General features: G+C 42.7%; 1 protein-coding gene across 5 annotated transcripts in view; it reads right to left on the bottom strand.

Annotated features, from left to right (window-relative positions):
- Window positions 1-20,771, bottom strand: part of CREM (cAMP responsive element modulator) — a 61,354-nt gene that overhangs the window by 16,762 nt on the left and 23,821 nt on the right. For 2 of the 5 annotated variants that reach the window (XM_054020960.1, XM_054020959.1), the window contains exons 3-5: window positions 17,247-17,344; window positions 16,829-16,971; window positions 3,461-3,649 (exon numbers count right to left, since the gene is read on the bottom strand). In XM_054020960.1, the coding sequence (XP_053876935.1) occupies window positions 3,461-3,649; window positions 16,829-16,971; window positions 17,247-17,344 (430 nt within the window). Of the gene's footprint in view, window positions 1-3,460; window positions 3,650-15,581; window positions 15,835-16,828; window positions 16,972-17,246; window positions 17,345-20,771 lie in introns of those variants that run through there. The other 3 variants (XM_054020964.1, XM_054020963.1, XM_054020971.1) reach the window with 3 other exon arrangements.

The raw sequence follows: 20,771 nt of genomic DNA, 5'->3' as shown, positions 1-20,771 counted from the left end.
AGTAAGGAGATTTTTTGTTCCCCTGGCTGAAGCTTTTCCTAGAAGACTCAATTGAGACCAGGGCCCCATTGTGCTAGGCATTGTACAAAAAGATGGTAAGATACAGTCTCTGTCCCAAAGAGCCTACAATGAAGTACAAAACATAGAGATGAGTTTGTGACACGGCAACTCAAACCGGGGCTCACCAATCTTATTGGTACGGGACTAACAAACATTCATTAGATGGGAACAACCCTTGCTGAACGGGGAAGGACTCAAAATCATGACCTACAGGTGAAAGGCTCTGTAGCTCCTTAACAATGCCCTGAACCTCCTGTACTCCATTAGTACAAATGTTATACCTTTGAGAATGAGGCTTCTTTCTGGACCTTGTCCTTATAGAACACAGTGTAGGGCGGCTCTGAGGTAAGTGCCCTAATCTCAGAGACCCTACAGGCAGATGTTATTGCTAAGACCTTCCACAAGAGGAGAAGGAGGGAACAGGATGCCAAAGGTTCGAAGGGGGAGCCAGTGAGCCTAGACAGCATGAGATTTAAGTCCCATGGAGGGACTGGGTCCTGGATGTGAGGGTAGAGTTGGTTCAGAATTTTTCAAAATTGTACTGTCATGTCATGAGCGAAGACCAACCTGCCCTGGAATGAGGGATGGAAAGGGGAAATAATGGCCAAGTAGACCTTGGTAGATGAAAGAGACAGACTTTGGAGCTTGAGATGCAGGAGGTAGTCCAGGATTGACTGCAGCGAGGCCTGTTCGGGCCGAATACCTTGGTCCAATACCCAGCACATGAACCGCTTACATTTGGCCAAGTAGGTCACTCTGGTGGAGAGTTTTCTGCTGCCCAACAGGACTTGTTGGATATGGGCCGAGCATTCCTGCTCCTCCATATTTAACCATGCAGCAGCCAACCCATCAGGTGCAGTGCTGCCAGGTTGGGGTGCAGAAGACTGCCGTGGCTCTGTGACATCACGTCCGGCTGAAGCAACAACTGTAGCAGGGCATCCACCAAGAGGTCCAGCAGTGGGCTGAACCAGTGCTGGTGTGGCCAAGCCAGAACTCTGAGGATCACCTTTGCCCTGTCCTATATGATTTTCATGAGGACTCTGTGGATCAATGGCACTGGAGGGAAGGAATACATGAGTGCCCACAACCACGGGAGCAGAAAGGCGTCTGATGGAGAGCCTGTGTCGATCCCCCGAATCAAGCAGAAAACATGGCACTTTCTGCTCTGCCTGGATGCAAACAAGTCCACCCGAGGAGTCCCCCGTGTTTGGAAGATGATGCTGACCATCTCCAGGTGGAGTGACCATTCATGGTGAGATGAGCAGGTCCTGCTGAGGGGAACTGCCAATGTGTTCCTGGTCCCGAGGTGCACGGCTGCGAGATGAATGGCACGATGAAAACAGAAGTTCCACAGCTGAATCGCTTCCTGGCAAAGGGCTGACAAGTGGGCTCCACCTTGTTTGTTGATATATAGAACATTGCACCAGTGTTGTCTGTCAGGATCTAAACCACCCTGACCCTCAGATGAGGCAGGAAAGCTTGGCAGGCCAAGTGAACCGCTCTGAGCTCTCTGATGTTAATGTGGAAGGGGCGATTGTGACTCAACTAACGTCCTTTTGTGCTGAGATCATCCAGGTGGGCTCCCCATCCCAGATCCAAGGTATTGGAGACCAGGGTTACTGATGGGGATATGGCCGCAAAGGGGACTCCCTCCAGCACTGAGACGGGATTTTACCACCATGCGAGTGACGACAGTATGTGGTCTGGTACCCTGACTATGCAGTCTATGTTGTGTCTGTTGGGGAAGTAGACCAACACCAGCAACACCTGTAGGGCCCTGAGATGGAGCCGCGTGTGCCAGACCATTTAAGTACAGGCTGCCAGGCGGCCCAACAATCTCAGGCACATGTGAGCAGTGGTGAGAGGTTTGGCTCACATGTACAAGATCAGAGCTGTCATGGCTCAGAAGCAGGTCTCGGAGAGAAAGGTGAGAACCACCCCACTGAACTCTATCCATTGCACTGGTATCAGAGTTCATTTTTCTTTATTTATCAAAACACCCAGATCACGACAGGTGGAACACACCAGATCGAGGTTCTTCTGCACCTGACCCCGAGATCAACCCTTGATGGGTTGCAGGGTCTTAGGCACATCCAGTACCAGGTGCGGTGTATTTGGTACCAGTAGGACCATCAAGTCTTTAGCCACCTGGGCAACTTCGGGTGTTGCAGGCCCCAGTGGGAGCTGGACTCCCCTACCGCTCCCAGGAGTCGGAGGAAGATCCCTGGTTGGGCTAGACGGTCTGACCACAGCGGTACCCCATTGCAGCTCCATGGTGAGACCCCTTCCCCTCCTTGGATGGCGCTGGGGAGTTTCTTTTCTTTTGCCGCTTTTTGAGCACTGGGAAGGGGGAATGGTGCCGGGAGGAACCTGGTGCCGGCGGAGTGCTCTGCACTGACGCGGAGGTGCTGGGCACACAGTCCAATCGGGAAAGCTCCAACACCAGGCGAAGTGCAGCCTCCATGGGGAGGGCTTTCAGGCAGATGACCCGCTCTTTCTGGGTTCTGGGACAAAAGTTCTTACAAATCCTGCACTTCTCCTTTATATGGGACTCTCCCAAGCACTTCAAACAGCTGCTGTGGGGGTCACTAACAGGCATAGGCCTGTTGCATGATGAACATGGTTTGAAGCCCAGGGAATGGGGCATGCCCTGCTCTGGGGTGAAGTCCCTGCTGGGACTCTAACTAGTAAACTAACACCTAACACTTAACATTTAATAGCTAACTAACTATCTGAGAACTATATACAAAGAAGACAGTCAATGGGCTGTTAGAAAAACCGCTAACACTCTTGCGAGGCAAGACAAAGCACTCCGACCAACCGTCACGGCGGGTAAGAAGGAACTGAGAGGGTGTGTAGGACTGGTAGCGCCTAATATACAGATGCATGAGCACGGCACTCCAGAGGGTGCCACAGCTGGCCCTACGGATATCGCTAAGGCAAAAATCTCCAACAACTGTGCACGTGGGTACACACACACACCTAGAATGGAATCAACATGAGCAAGCACTCAAAGAAGAATTCTTAATTTCATTTTATTTACTCCAATTACACAGCAACTTCCAATCAAACTCAAACTGCAGCACTCCACTCTTGACCTACTATGAAACACTATCTCACAAGGCCTGGACAAAAGTGTACATATGAACCAGCAATGTCATCATGCTCTTCCCTCATTACTATATTTCCTCTAAAGTACATAAACATTTATTTTCAAATGAGAGTTGCTGCCCTTAGTGAGCAAACCAACCCACTCTTCTCCTAACACTAACTTTCTCAGTTCCTTTTATTAGTATTTCTTCCACTGATTTAACATCACCATAATGTGCGCACCAACAAAAAGCACTTTGTGAAAAAATCATTTGTATAAATCTAAAATTTAGTAGATCTCAAAATATACCTTGCACAACAACTTGGCTTCCAGGTACAAAAAACTGCTGTGTGCCATCAGGTGTTTGTGCTGCATATTGCACAATGGTAGCACCTGGCTGAGGAGCTCCTGAATTTGTCATTGTTAATGTCTGCAGTCCCTGGACGCCATCAGATGCTGGATTAGAAATCTGGATTGCTCCACCTTGGGCTATGGCAACTAAACGCAAAAAGAAAAAAACAGATTACGCAATAGAAACAAATATATACAACATATTATACTATATTTACCACTTTTGGAAGAACGTTTTTTTTCATCAGATAGGGACTTCCAATCATCTCTGTGCTTAAAGAAATTTGTAGAACTAACACTATGGCATGGCATGCTGAATTAATATACACCTCTACTCTGATATAATGCTGTCCTCGGGAGCCAAAAAATCTTACCGCGTTATAGGTGAAACCGCGTTATATCGAACTTGCTTTGATCCACCGGAATGCGCAGCTCCCCTCTCCCCCGCCCCCCCGGAGCACTGCTTTACCGCGTTATATCCAAATTTGTGTTATATCGGGTCGCGTTATATCAGGATACAGGTGTATTTTTAAAAAACTGTACCAGCCTCTTATGTGCCATTCTCCTATTTTGTATTATTCACTTTTTGGGTCAATCACATGGAGAATGCACTACTTCACCCATTTTTTTTTTCAGTTTTTAATCCCAGCAACTCTAATATTTCCATAATAATTTCCATATAAGACTGATAAAGACAAAGCATCAAGCTCTTGGGGAAATGGAGTAAGAAGTTGAGGGTAATTATAACAGATGCAACAGGAAAAATAAAAAGACATTCAAATTTATCCTGACCCTTCCATAAGATGCAAAATACTGGGGATCAGGAGGAAGGGAAAAGGGTACCATTCCCTGGGACTCAAAATCTTCCTCCTTTTCTCAAGTTAGGATGTCTAGGTTTAGGCTCATTACACTTTAAGGTTCTCTATATGAGAAAAGACTGGAAAATTTTGTTTTGAGATACCAAAATGTGAAAATAAGAATCTATTATCATGCAGTCAAAAATATGAAAGAAAATGTATGTATACATTTTGCCCATATCAGCTTGATTAAACTCTTCCATGTGACTCACAGAATATTCAGCATAATAAGTGTTTTGTAAAAATCAAATTCATTGAAGGGTTACATGCTAATTTCAGCAGAAGTTCACAAATACTCATTTAAAAACAGGTTTCAGAGTAGCAGCCGTGTTAGTCTGTATCCACAAAAAGAACAGGAGTACTTGTGGCACCTTAGAGACTAACAAATTTATTAGAGCATAAGCTTTCGTGGACTACAGCCCACTTCTTCGGATGCATATAGAGTGGAATAAATATTGAGGAGATATATATACACACATACAAAGAGCACGAACAGGTGGGAGTTGTCTTACCAACTCTGTCCACATATCTATTCAAGTGACATTATCATAGGACCTAATCACATCAGCCATACCATCAGGGGCTCGTTCACCTGCACATCTACCAATGTGATATATGCCATCATGTGCCAGCAATGCCCATCTGCCATGTACATTGGCCAAACTGGACAGTCTCTACGCAAAAGAATTAATGGACACAAATCTGACATCAGGAATCATAATACACAAAAACCAGTGGGAGAACACTTTAACCTGTCTGGCCATTCAATGTCAGACCTGCGGGTGGCTATCTTACAACAGAAAAACTTCAAAAACAGACTCCAACGAGAGACTGCTGAGCTGGAATTGATATGCAAACTAGACACAATCAACTCAGGATTGAATAAGGACTGGGAATGGCTGAGCCATTACAAACATTGAATCTATCTCCCCTTGTAAGTATTCTCACACTTCTTATCAAACTGTCTGTACTGGGCTATCTCGATTATCACTTCAAAAGTTTTTTTTCTCTTACTTAATTGGCCTCTCAGAGTTGGTAAGACAACTCCCACCTGTTCATGCTCTCTGTATGTGTGTATATATATCTCCTCAATATTTATTCCACTCTATATGCATCTGAAGAAGTGGGCTATAGTCCACGAAAGCTTATGCCCCAATAAATTTGTTAGTCTCTAAAGTGCCACAAGTACTCCTGTTCATTTAAAAACAGGAACATATCCACTAACTTTTATAATACCCTCTTAGAAACACCATTTAAGGAGTACCCATTCCCCAGGAAGAAGTAAATGCTCTTTCTATGCAGGTATTTAAACTGCACACATCACCAAAGTATTTAAATGTTGCTGTTTGATAGTACATAAAAATCTATTATAAGCATAGCAGTGTTGCCAGCTCATGATTTTACTGTGAGGCTTATGTTACTTGGTGTGTTTCTTAAAGTCTCAGCTTTTGGAGTCATATGAGTTCAGGAGAATCTCAGCTTTCGTTATTTTTAAAAAGTAATTTTTTGCCCCTCGTGGTTTGGAGAAAAGCTGTAAAATGTGAAATCTAAAGTTTCAAAAATTATAAGATAAATAAAAAGATATTTATTATTTTTAATCTTATGATTTTTAAATGTATTAGATGATTTGGGGGGTCCCGACTTGTGATTTTTGAATGCCCGAGGTCAGCAATACAGGATGTTTTTCTTTAAAATGCAACACAGTGCATTAAGCCTAGCCCATATCAGAGGGCCTTCAATTACTGACAGTTGATCTAAACACAAGGTACACATACTGGTACTTCTGAAAGGTAGGGGTGTTTGTATTCCTGTTTGTTTGCACAAAGGGCCAGATATGGCAGTGCAGGTGCCCTATAGCTAGCTTATAGAGTTTTGGAAAATTCCCCCTGTATAGAAAATCGGGTGAAGCAGCTGGCCTTGCATGAATCATTGAATCATAGAATATCAGGGTTGGAAGGGACCTCAGGAGGTCATCTAGTCCAACCCCTTGCTCAAAACAGGACCAATCCCTAGACAGAGCTTTGCCCCAGATCCCTAAATGGCCCCCTCAAGGCCAATGCGCAAACCACTGAGCTATCCCTCCCCTCACATGGTTCAATCCCACATCCAACCTGACTCTAGCACAGCAAGTCCCCACAGGATATTCTATATTTCACAAGCCAAGACAGACTCCAGAAAGCACCAGAAAAAAGAAAGGAGGTGGAATAGCAGTCCTGCTCCCCGCCACAGTTGCCAACTTTCACATGGTAAATAAGTACCCCAACTTTCACAATAAGACAAAAATCAAGCCAATCCCTAAGAACCCCAACACTCTATGTGATTAGATCCCCCCAGCGTGCAGTCTGAGACCACGGTGGGCCCGCTGTGCACCCCGACTCTCTCCCCCCCTTGCCCCTGCTTGCCAGGAACTGATCAAAAAAAGAAGCAACAAGCTACAAGCCAAAAACTAGCCAACAAGCAACTCACAAGCCAATTAAGCCAAAAACAAGTTCACTTTCTGTGTTTTTTTCACGGGTTTGGCATGTCTGCTCCCCACAAGTCTGGGATGCACAAGATGTTCCATCCGAGAAACAATACATTTGAGCGCATCCATAAGACCAGTGAGATGAAGAACCAGAGGTACCTAGGGCTCCTGGAGCTGTACAATTCCTCCAATGGAAAGCCTGCCAACTTCCTGCAGGATCATATAGAGCTGCTGCCCAGCATGATATTGGAAGCTCCCAGATTCCTTGTCCTTCACAACCTCAACATTCACAATCTCAATTATACATATTATAGTCTCATGGCTTACATGGAAACCATGGGATTCTCCCAGGCAATCTCTGGACCTATGAATGCAGCCAGAGATAAGTTGGATCACAAGCCCTGGACTGGCCACTGGAAACTTCACCAGCATACCAATCTCCTGATCCAATCAATCATCACCTCATCCAGGCAGAGATCAGACCCTTCTCTCCTTCCCATCAGGTGGTGACCAACCAAAGCTGGTCCTCCCCCTGAAAACTCCTAAACACCCTAGGTTTTCCATTCATCCCAGGAGAACAAGCCACCTAAACACAAGGTCAAGGTTCAAATGAGTTTGTACAACAGTACAGTACTGTGTTATTCACTACTATCAACAGCTTGGCCCAAGCCGTCCCTTCGCACAGACAACAATGATCACTATGGGTCACAGATGAGCTATGGCAGATAAAGAGCGTATCTAGAAAGGCAGAATGCCAGTGATGCAAAAAAAATTTTGAATTCTCCACCATAGCACAAAATAACACTTACAAGACTATGCCACTGCAGTAAAGATGGCAAAATGAGCCTTCGACTCCTCTAGAATCAATGTGGCAGAATCAAGGCCTACAGAGATATCTTGCATAGTGAACTGCCTAATCAACCCAGACTGCATAGCCTGAATATCCAAATACTAAAGCTGTGAAGAACTGTCAACATACTTTAATTATAAGATTAACTGAATACATACATACAGTTAACTTGGAAAGAAAATTCTACCCCTAACTAGATTGCATTATCCTCCCATCACCCATGACTGAGTTTGGTCCCATCACACATGCCAAAACTCAAGAAACCCTGAAAAAATATTAGAATCACAATCAGTGAAGCAGATCTATTTCCCTCCTGACCTGTAAAAGCCAGTGAAGAACTCTTAAGCAAAGTACTAATGGAAATAGTCAATGCCTCTTTCAGAGAAGCACATCTACCAAACTCCTAGAAAAATACAATAGTTTGCCCAATTCTCAGGAAGCCAACACTCAGCCATGAAGATCTTTCCAACTATTGTCCCATCTCCAATCTCCTATTTCTGGGCAAAATCATTTAGAAAATAGTGACCATTAAGCTCTAGCAACATGTGACAGCAGTCAATATCCTGGATACCTCACAATCAGGGTTCAGATCAGGACACACCACAGTGAGGGCTCTAGTGGCACTACAAGATTACCTCCTCATGGCCATGGACACAGGTAAGGTCAACATGCTTATACATGCATCCAACGAAGTGGGTATTCACCCACGAAAGCTCCAATACGTCTGTTAGTCTATAAGGTTCCGCAGGACTCTTTGCTGCTTTTACATGCTTATACTGTGGACCTCTCTGCACACTTTGATACAATGGACTGCAAAGTAGTACTAACACATCTATATGGTGTATCAGGAGTAAATGGCCAGCAGTATAGACTCCTATTGTTTCTCTCCAACAGAACTCAGAGAGTGCAGATAAACAACTGCTCCTCCTCTCCAGAGGCCTCACCTGTGAGGTCCCACAGGGATCCATACTATCCCCACTTCTCTTCAATACTGGGAGAGATAATAAGACATCACAGGCTTAGTTGCCAACATTACACCAATGCCACTCAACTCTCTCTCTCTCATTCTCAGCTGAGGTAACCACTGCCTCTACTAACATGTCAGAATGTATACAGGAAATTAATTCTTGGATGAAGAGCAGCTGGACTGAACTGAACCCAGTCAAGACTGAAGTGATGCTGGACAGATAGGGCAAATATTTCCAAGAGCTGATCAAGATGTTGTCTCCACCTTCCATCGAAGACATATAGTCCTCATTCATCAAAGGGGTGCAAAAGCATACAACCTCTCAGCATCCTGTTTGACTCTCTGCTAAGCTTGGTAGCATTAGTTGCCAAAAATGACTTTTTTTTTTAACCTCCAGTTTGCTAGGAACCTTCATCCCTTCCTCCATCCTGCCCACCCTGAAATTGACAAAGGGGAAGTGGCCAGGGAATCTTTATGCTGTGTCAATTCTTGGCTGACATAACAGTTCCTTAGGATTGTAGGTGGCTGGAATGAAGTGATAAACTCGCTGAGGATCTGTGCTTAAAAGCTCAAGCCCCAAAAGGAAGTAGTTAGGCAATATGGTATCTTTTTATAAAACAACAATAAATTCCAAATGGTCAAACCTAAAATTTCAACTGCCAGTATTTAGCACTAACTGACCATCACTACTACAACTTGGATTGACTCTCAACTCTAACTTTTCTTTCACATGACAATTCTGACAAAAATGAGAAGCATCTCAAGAAACATTTTGCTATAACTCCCTTGAGCAAAGGTAGATCTAATATACTGAGTTCACTGCAATAAAAGGTGAATGGGATTTTGTTTTAAAGTTTTTGTCCTTTTCACATACAATGAAGAACTTTTTCAGATCTAGTTAATGAACTATTAAATTATGGAGTAAGAAAACTGCTTGCAAAACGATACAGCTTCAAAAACAGAGACCCCAAATCAGACTCATCATCGCATATGAAGGTTGGTATATGCTTTCCTTGAACAGTGCCTAATATTGAAGCATATGACTGCAAATGTATTTAACAAATACTGTACGTGAAATCAGTCTAAAAATGCAGAACATGTTCTAAGCTATCAGCATGATTTCTTATTTGAGGGAAGAACAGCATGCATCAGGATGCTTCTAGATCAGGCTCATGCCAAAGCCTTTTTAAAATTAGATTAAATAAGATTTAGTTAAATTTCTTATGGACTCTGCTAATTCAAGCAGACAATGGTGATACATTTCTTTTGCTTATTGCAAAGTAGATGTCTTACTGAACAAATATTCCAATTAAAATAGAGAAAAACGCCTGCACTACTAGTCAGTACAGTTTTGGCAAATTATAACAAAGGAAAGTGATGTGCGATTACAATTTAAAAAATTCTTGTTACTAGAATTTGCACTTAATTTCATGTTAAAACATTAAATTTCTTTAAAAAACTCACTACACAGTCACAAAAATAAAGTTTTAAAGAGTTCTTTCAGATTAGACACAAGAGTGATCCCTGAGCCCAAAGAGGGAGGATGGCCAACTGGAGAGTATTTTCTCCAAAAAAATCCCAAAATGAAAGTGGAAAAACATGGAGTAGACTGATGCAAGAATGCCCAGGAGTGCTGCTGACTTCCTGAAGCCCAGGAGGTGAAGATCCTGATTAATGAAAGCATGGGAGTTCTTCGGGCTTACTGAAGACACCTCAGACCTTAGTCACCAGGAAGAAGACAATGATGTGACTAGTGAAAACACAAGTCCCCAGATTGCCTGGCTGCTGAGTTAAGATGTTTTAACTCCCAGTTCATCACAAACCTGTAGGAATGAATATTCATTGTATGTCTGTAACCATTTTTTTTTTAAATGGAGATATCCTATCCCCTAGAACTAGAAGGGACCCTGAAAAGTCATTGAGTCCAGCCCCCTACCTTCACTAGCAGAACCAAGTACTGATTTTGCTCCAGATCCCTAAGTGGCTCCCTCCAGAATTGAACTCACAACCCTAGGTTTAGCAGACCAATGCTCAAACCACTGAGCTATCCCTCCCCCCAATACCTTGCCACAGACCCTATGAAGTTCCCCTTGTATGACAAAATTGATAAATGTCGCATTGCAGCTAGAACCAACCCAACCCAAAACTAATAGACCCGTGATATTTAAGACAAAAAAATAATTTTGGCATTAATGGTGGCTACATGATTTCTGACATGGGAACATAGTTAAGAAAAGTAAAAGTTGCAAAACATGACCAAAGGAATTTTTACACAGAAAGAAGATTTATTCTTTGTAGCACTCAGTAATAGTATTTTATACTAATTCTTGAGGCTAATGAAAATATTTAACCCTTCACACATAAGGCCCAATTCTGTTTCCATTCAGATCAGCATACAAATTCATATTGACTGCAACAAAGCAAAATTGAACTATAAATCATGTAGAGCTTCTTTTATATGTACTGAAAGTTGCTGCATAGCATAAGTAATAATTGAATTTGTGTTTTATTTCCAAATGCAGACAGTTTCTTCTGACACTTATTTTCTTTTCAGTCTTGGACACATTCAACAACTCTATTGCTTTGTGTTTTGCTACTTCCATTCCTTCAAGCCTATCCATGTTTTCCTGAAAAGGCTACATTTTGGAATGAATTCTTCACATTTTTTAATATAACTTCAAAGCTGAGTCTCTTGACAAAACTGTAGTTTGGTCATGACGACCCAAAATGAAAAGCTGAACACAACTAATAAATACACTCTCCAGTTGAGTGGTACAAGTTGTGAGCAGCTCCCAAGAGGTCCTAAGCACTACTGTTGCAGTCACTGGGTATTAAGGACTCAGCATCTAGCAGGAGTGAGTATCAATGCCCTTCCTTTTTAGACCCAATGGATTTAAGGACTTTTATATTCTACAGCAGGGTTCTCAATCTTTTTTCTTTCTGAGCCCTCCCCCCTCCCCATGCTATAAAAACTCCACGGCCCACCTGTGCCACAACAACTGATTTTCTGCATATAAAAGCCTGGGCCGGAATTAGGGGATAGCAAGCGGGTCAATTGCCTGGGGCCCTATGCCACAGAGGCCCCCACAAAGCTAAGTTGCTCAGGCTTCAGCTTCAGCCCCGGGTGGCAGGGCTCAGGGACCTGGACTTCAGCCCCATGTGGTGGGGCTTCAACTTTCTGCCCTGAGCCCCAGCAAGTCTAACACTGGCACCAGGGCCGGCTCTAGCTTTTTTGCAGACACAGGCAAAAAAGCCTCCCGCCACCCCCGGCCCCCGGCGGGGAGCGTGGCAGGGGAGGGCGCCGAGCCCGGCTGCAGCCCCGCTCTCCCCGGCCGGCCGGAGCGCCGGGGGGAGGCCGGCCCCGCTCTCCCCGACCAGCCAGAGCGCTGGGAGGAGGGCAGAGAGCCCGGCCGTGTCCCCGCTCTCCCCGGCCGGCCGGAGCGCCGGGAGGAGAGCGGAGAGCCAGGCCGCAGCCCTGCTCTCCCTGGCTGGCCGGAGCGCCGCCCCTCTCCAGGTGCCGCCCCAACTACGTGCTTGGTCGGCTGGTGCCTGGAGCCGGCCCTGACTGGCACTGTTTGGCGGACCACCTGAAACCTGTTCGCAGCCCCCCATGGGGCCCCAGACCCCTGGTTGAGAACCACTGTTCTACAGAACCTTAATTTGGTCATCACCATTAACATCTCTACAACCAGAGTAATAATGAATATAAAGAATAGTAATTAGTAGTTCAGTATTAAATGTAAATTTTGTTTTCTCAGTGTTGATAAAATCATTTTACTTTTACAAATTATAAAGGATAGCTAGAGGAATTCTAAGAACAGTTAAAGAATTAATTTATTTAGAAAGAGCTATTCTATCCCTTTCTAAGTTCCATTGTTAATATTTTAGTAGGAGTCCTCTGTTCTTATATACGTACTTCAGAAGAAGCAGACCTCCTTGCCATTTTCCTGCCATTGTGTAGGAGAAAATACACCGCTGTTTTTAATAAAAATCTTCATTATTTCTACACATGAGAAGACCTGAGACATAAATGACTCATTGTAACAGTAAATTCTTTGTTTTTAATGCTATAAAAAAACTCTACATAAAAAGGAAAAAGATTAACGGAAATTCAACCCACAGAAGAGAAATGACTGCAAAATTTAACATTCATAGTGAGGTGTGAAATGTTTAACATGTAAATAAAGCAAAAAAAATCTTTGAGGAATACTGCTATGAAGCTCTTTTTTCTACTACTGTTTAGAGAAAAAGAATGAGCATTTGGAAATTGTAGCTTATGGTTAATTACATTGGTCTACTTTTGAGAAGTCGTCTGTTTCAGAGATAAAATGTGTTATTTAGTATGTATTTTGATGTGCTGAATTCAGATATGACAATTAAAACAACTGATTGGCTACTGTTTCTAAGATATTTAAGTTTTTACATTTTATGTCTATGCATATTGTGTAGATAGTAGAGTTTGAATCATAAATTGTAAACCTAGGTCTTTTCATGTGTTTATGGTTGCTTTACATGATAATATTTCACCTGTCCTGTTTATGTAACACTTTAAAAATCAGCAAAAGGGTTATATAAATAAAATTTATTATGAAACAAAAGGCAAAAAACTATTATGTATATAGTTTAGTCCTATTCAGTGTCTACTCGGCGCTTCTTGGCTTGTCTCTTGTATTCATTAAATGGAGCATCTCTTGTCACTGTCCAGCAATAGTCTGCAAGCATTGATGGGCTCCATTTGCCCTGATAGCGTTTCTCCATTGTTGCAATGTCCTGGTGAAATCGCTCGCCGCGCTTGTCGCTCACTGCTCCGCAGTTCGGTGGAAAAAAATCTAGATGAGAGTGCAAAAACTGTATCTTTAGTGACATGTTGGAACCAAGGCTTTTGTATGCCTTGAGGAGGTTTTCCACCAACAACTTGTAGTTGTCTGCCTTGTTTCCGAGAAAATTTATTGCCACTAACTGGAAGGTTTTCCATGCAGTCTTTTCCTTGCCACGCAGTGCATGGTCAAATGCATCATCTCGAAGAAGTTCACGAATCTGAGGACCAACAAAGACACCTTCCTTTATCTTAGCTTCACTTAACCTTGGAAATTTTCCACAGAAGTACTTGAAAGCTGCTTGTGTTTTGTCAATGACCTTGACAAAGTTCTTCATCAGACCCAGCTTGATGTGTAAGGGTGGTAACAAAATCTTCCTTGATTCATCAAGTGGTGGATGCTGAACACTTTTCCTCCCAGGCTCCAATGACTGTCGGAGTGGCCAATCTTTCTTGATGGAGTGGGAATCTCTTGCACGACTATCCCATTCGCAGAGAAAACAGCAGTACTTTGTGTATCCAGTCTGCAGACCAAGCAAGAGAGCAACAACTTTCAAATCGCCACAAAGCTGCCACTGACGTTGGTCATAGTTTATGCACCTCAAAAGTTGTTTCATGTTGTCATATGGACTGCATGACCAACTGGAATTGATGGCAAAACATTGCCATTATGCAGTAAAACAGCTTTAAGACTAGTCTTCGATGAATCAATGAACAGTCTCCACTCATCTGGATCGTGAACGATGTTGAGGGCTGCCATCACATCATCGATGTTGTTGCAGGCTACAAGGTCACCTTCCATGAAGAAGAATGGGACAAGATCCTTTTGAAGGTCACAGAACATGGAAACCCTAACATCACCTGCCAGGAGATTCCACCGCTGTAGTCTGGAGCCCAACAGCTCTGCCTTACTCTTGGGTAGTTCCAAATCCCTGACAAGGTCATTCAGTTCACCTTGTGTTATGAGGTGTGGTTCAGAGGAGGAGGATGGGAGAAAATGTGGGTCCTGTGACATTGATGGTTCAGGACCAGAAGTTTCATTCTCTTCCTCTTCCTCGTCTGATTCAAGTGAGAATGATTCTGGTGCATCAGGAACCAGCAGTCCTTCTCCGTGGGGTAGTAGGCGTATAGCTGATGGAATGTTTGGATACTGCACAGTCCACTTTTTCTTCTTTGACACACCTTTCCCAATTGGAGGCACCATGCTGAAGTAACAATTGCTGGTATGATCTGTTGGCTCTCTCCAAATCATTGGCACTGCAACAGGCATAGATTTCCTTTTCCTGTTCAACCACTGGCGAAGATTTGTTGCACAAGTGTTGCAGCATATGTGTGGGGCCCACCTCTTGTCCTGATGTCCAATTTTGCAGCCAAAATAAAGGTAATAGGTTTTCTTAACCATAGTGGTTATACTGCGCTTTTGTGATGTAAAAGTCACTTCACCACAAACATAGCAGAAGTTATCTGCACTGTTCACACGAGTACGAGGCATCTCTGCTCACTTTGGCTAAACAGAAATGTGTCCCTTTGCAAAATCAAACGCTGACAAATAAGAGAGCACGGCACTGTATGATTTCTAGAGCTGATATAGGGCAATTTGTTCAGCAGAGTGATGTAAGCTTCGTTATGATTGCATCATCCATGACTTCTAGGAATAACCTGATGCAATTCATATCATGTATGATGCAATACCAGCTTAAGATTGTATCATTAATTGTTTTGCCTAAAAAGCAAGTACTGTCCAAACCCAGTCATAGATTTATTCATAGATCCAGTCAAAGATGTATTTTAGTTATTTCTGGTTTAAATTGAGATCCCTTCCCTTTATAACTCACTTATCCTCCGCCATTCCCAAGTCAAGGGTCATATATACTGACCCAATAGCATATCTTGAAAACTAGAGCCAATAAACAATTTTAAGCATCATTTTCGTTCTCAGTGACCCAGAATTAGTAAAGTTTGACTACACTTATTTCAGAAGCATTTTGGCTGTAGAGCAGTGTTATTGTAGCTTATGGTTAATTATTGTTACAGAAAATTATTGTTAATGCAACAGGAAGATTTGAAAATCAATCAATCAAAAGTCAGAAAACTGAGAGATAAGATAAGATAAATTTCACTATACCTTTCCTTCCTGTGCTTATCCCTAAATTATGGTCTCTATGTCATTACAAATTATATGTGAATTCATACCATAAACAAGGTTATGTTTATATCATGGAGGTCATAGTCATTCTCTGCTTCAGTCCCAGGGGCTGTTGGACTTTGGAGCTGGCAGTCAGCAGGGCCCTGGCAGGATTCCAGTGACAGCAGCGACAGGCGACTGGGGGGCCCCCTGCAGGGTTCCAGTGACAGGTGACAGACTTCTGAGGGGGCCCACCTCAGGGTTCCGTCAATGAGCGACAGCCTCGCACAGGGGCAAGGGGACGCCTCGAGCAAGTGACTGGGGGTGTCCCATTTTCTCTTTGGGAAATACGGTCACCCTGCAGCTCCCAGCTGCTGCGGGCAGAGGGGGAACCCCACAGCTCCCAGCCACCATGGAGGCGGGGAAAACCATGGAGCCACAGCAGCAAAAGTCACAGACAGGTCACAGCTTCTGTGAATTTTTATTTATAACCCATGACATGTCCATGACTTTTACTAAAAATAACCATGACAAAATCTTAGCCTTAACCATAAATAATAGGATGAATGTGACATGTAATAAGTAACCATACAGTACACACATTCTTCAGATGACTTGATTACTGACACAATTAGAGATTTAAATACAATAAATACTCTATTTCACACCACTTAATTTTATAGTACTGCTATTTTGCATTAGATTAGCAAAATGGTATTAAATTTTTAAGATAAAAAGTGAGCCATAGTCACATACAACTTTGTATTGCACTGTATTAATGTTTTAATCAACATTTTCCAATCATCATGTGCATTTAATACAATATTAAAACAATACAATAATGAAAAACAAAAAATTCTTATAATATACAAGTACAAATACCTGTGTATGGAAAAGACAAGAGAGACACCTACATTTTGCCTCTTTCAGCCAATGCCTGGTTCTTCCATTCTTTAAAGCACAGTACAATGATGTACTTGCTTTCAAAATGACTCCAAGTTTGGGAAATTAACAGAGGCTTTGAGGTGGAAAGGAAACAGACCAGAAGAAGTTTTATTTTTGCTAATGTGATGTGGCAGAAGATGCAATCTGCAATCCTCTTGGACAAATATGAAGATAAATCTCATTCTCTTTTTCCTGGTCCAAATAGCTCTCTCCATTTTTCACTCTGCTATTTTTAAATTCAGCAAAAGATAGTAACAATATTTTTAAAATTAAAATGCTATACTGTATCTTAGCATACGTACTGTATTGCCCTGTGCTAGTCTGATATAGGCTGGTTGGTACTGCCATTGCAGGGATGCCAGAAGGTGTTCCTTCTTCCTCTGACTTTTCCTCTTCAATCTTAGGGACACCAGTAGCATCAGAAGATAGTTCATTCAGAATTTTTCTAAAACATAATTTGAACAATTTAATTTAAAATCAATGCCCGTAAGAGAAACATTTTGAGGACTGTATTTTACTGATATTTATACTATGAGTAGCATGTTGGTTCCAGGATGTTAGCAAGACAAGGTGGGTGAGGTAATAGCTTTTATTGGACCAACTTCTGATGGTGATAGAGACAAGCTTTCGAGTGTACACAGAGCTCTTCTTCAGATAGTATTAGTAGTAATATAAGTAGTATGTGGCAGTTAAGCTAGTTTTAAAAAAGCATAAACTTACCGGTATGAAGGCCTTCTTGAAAGAATCTCTCTACGTTTTTGAGAATCAATTACACCCTCCGAGTCTGCAGAGTCCTCTGCATTTGCAACCGATGTTACCTATAATTCCAAAATTTATGAAATTCATCATCTTAATACATTCTGGGATGTATTAACAGGTGTGTTGTGAGCAAGACACGAGAAGTCATTCTTCCGCTCTACTCTGCGCTGGTTAGGCCTCAACTGGAGTATTGTGTCCAGTTCTGGGCACCACATTTCAAGAAAGATGTGGAGAAATTGGAGAGGAGAGCAACAAGAATGATTAAAGGTCTTGAGAACATGACCTATGAAGGAAGGCTGAAAGAATTGGGTTTGTTTAGTTTGGAAAAGAGAAGACTGAGAGGGGACATGATAACAGTTTTCAGGTATCTAAAAGGGTGTCATAAGGAGGAGGGAGAAAACTTGTTCACCTTAGCCTCTAAGGATAGAACAAGAAGCAATGGGCTTAAACTGCAGCAAGGGAGGTTTAGGTTGGACATTAGGAAAAAGTTCCTAACTGTCAGGGTGGTTAAACACTGGAATAAACTGCCTAAGGAGGTTGTGGAATCTCCATCTCTGGAGATATTTAAGAGTAGGTTATATAAATGTCTATCGGGGTGGTCTAGACAGTATTTGGTCCTGCCATGAGGGCAGGGGACTAGACTCGATGACCTCTTGAGATCCCTTCCAGTCCTAGAATCTATGACTCTATGAATCTATGAATCTTATATAATACAGATGCTGGTAACAGGGTTGTGACATTACACCCCATATTCTTCATAGAAATATTGTTATAATATGATTATAGCATATCTAAGATATATTTTATGCAAGAGGGTCTTGTGAGCTATTATTGGAAAGGTTACGATTTACTGAATATGATTATCATATTTGTATGCATGTATCATTTTTGTATCTAAAGTTAGGAATATTGACTATACATCTGTACTACAAAAGTGTTTGCACCTGGGGAATGCCCACAGACAAAATGCAATCAGTCTGGCTGGTTAGCTGGGGACAAGTCAATGAACCAGTAGGGAGAACAATAAGTCTTTGAAGATGCTACTCTCCCACATTCCTGGGATGCTACAAACAAAGGCCTTTGACTCATGGCTGCTTTGACACTGCAAGGTCATGTGATTATGTCACCTGGTACTGGACTCCATGATAGAACACCAGTATTTTTCCACTGGGGGAGGGACGGAGGAACCACACTGGAAAACAAAGGATTCCCAGCATATGTAAAACCTATTTAAGTCAGGGAAGTAACATAATGAGCAGTTGTTCTTCACTGAATCACCGCTCAGGATGACTGCTGGAAACATCTAAAAAACAAAGACAGAGAGGGGGAGAAGCACTGAGCTTCTATCCTCTGTAGTTAAGAACCTTGTTTTGTTTTCTCTAAAACTAGTTTGTGCAATTTATAACTGGGGGGCAAAAAACTATGCATATCTTCCTCCACATTGAGGGAGGGAGCAAATTTCATGAGCTTACGCTGCCCAGTTCTCTGTGCAGTGCAAGACAATAAAATTTTGGGTTTACACTCCAGAGGAGGTGTGCACTTGAATGCTGGGCAATTCCTTAGCTGAAGCCTTTCCATGCAGTTGTCATAACTATAAAGGGAAGGGTAACAGCCCTCCTGTGTACAATACTATAAAATCCCTCCTGGCCAGAGACTCCAAAATCCTTTTACCTGTAAAGGGTTAAGAAGCTCAGGTAACCTGGCTGACATCTGACCCAAAGGACCAATAAGGGGACAAGATACTTTCAAATCTTGGTGCGGGGAAGGCTTTTGTTTGTGCTTTTTGTTTTGGGGGTTGTTCGCTCTTGGGACTAAGAGGGACCAGACATCAATCCAGGTTCTCCAAATCTTTCTGAACAAGTCTCTCATATTTCAAACTTGTAAGTAAACAGCCAGGCAAGGCGTGTTAGTTTTTATCTTTGTTTTCTCAACTTGTAAATGTACCTTTTGCTAGAGTGTTTATCTCTGTTTGCTGTAACTTTGAACCTAAGGCTAGAGGGGATTCCTCTGGGCTCTTTAAATTTGATTACTCTGTAAAGTTATTTTCCATCCTGATTTTACAGAGATGATTTTTACCTTTTTACCTGATCCACCAGGAGTTGGTGGGAGAAAGGAGGGGGATGGTTAATTTCTCCTTGTTTTAAGATCAAAGGGGTTTGGATCTGTATTCACCAGGGAATTGGTGAAGAGTCTCTCAAGGCTACCCAGGGAAGGGAATTAGCATTTTGGGAGTGGTGGCAGCGGACCAGATCTAAGCTGGTAGTTAAGCTTAGAAGTTTTCATGCAGGCCCCACATTTGTACCCTAAAGTTCAAAGTGGGGAAGCAGCCTTGACAGCAGTGTTGATTTCAGTGTCTGTGTTTTTCTGCAGCTGGGTGTGTCCCTACCTATGTGTGTGCTGGAGAAGGCTTGATGGCCTGGTTCAGCAGGACAGTGTAAGCGAGCCCAGGCTGATGGAACAGATGGACTCAGTGGTACCCCAGTGTATCAGATGGCACCCCAGGGCTGGGGGCAACCCATCACAAGGGTGACTGACTTGTAGGCTACGTCTACACTATGAGCTAGGCTGTGATTCCCTGCTCATGCACACATACTTGCACTAGCTCTGATTGAGCAAGTATGAGTATAAACAACAGCATAGCCACAGTAACACACATAGTGGCAATGGAGACACAGTTTAGCTGTGGATACATATTCAGCACATCTAGGCTGTGCCTCAGTTGCCACCACACATGCTACCACAGCCACACTGCATTTATACTCACTCTAGGTTGGTGAGAGCTAGCACAAGAGTGAATACATGGAAAGAGGAATCACATTGCTAGCTTTTAGTGTAGCTGTAGCCTCACTCTGCCAAGGGCTACTGAGCAGGGGCTGCTCCAGCCAGCCGGCTAGGGACCACTGCCAGGGGCCGCCGGAGCAATGGCTGGTGTGGCTGTCCCAGGGGCCAGATGCTTGGGCGGCCTTGGGGTCAGCCACACTGGCCCCTGCAGAAGTCATGGAGGTCACAGAAAATCACAGAATCTGTGACTTCCGTGACCTCCGTGACAGACACAGAGCCTTACATGTAAATAATTTCCATGTTGAGTGTGGTGGAACCTTGAAATTTTGTACATTCATTCATTATAAACTATAGGAGTATACCCAAATTTGAATTCTGACATTTCCATCATAGATCATCATGTGGACACCAATTTGAAACCTACATTAATTTTTTTCTGTCCGGTGATCTCCAGTTTGGAGAAATAAAGGTAATCCAAATTCTATATTTCTAATTTTAGGCAAAAAGAACTGTCAGAGGTGAATAAGTTTACTGTATACATCCATGTTGTTAATCACATCCATTCAAAAATGTAGATTGCTATCAACTAGTAAAATATAACCATTTCTTAAATTGCAATTACAGCATTAATCAATTTCAACTTAATACCAAAGTCAAACTAACTACTAAATGCAAAATGTTATACTAACACAACTTTAATTTTAA

The sequence above is a fragment of the Malaclemys terrapin genome, chromosome 2, assembly GCF_027887155.1.
Source record: "Malaclemys terrapin pileata isolate rMalTer1 chromosome 2, rMalTer1.hap1, whole genome shotgun sequence".
In the NCBI taxonomy this organism is placed as follows: domain Eukaryota; kingdom Metazoa; phylum Chordata; order Testudines; family Emydidae; genus Malaclemys; species Malaclemys terrapin.
Note: the sequence above shows the minus strand (reverse complement) of the source record. Positions and strands in the feature narration are given on the sequence as shown.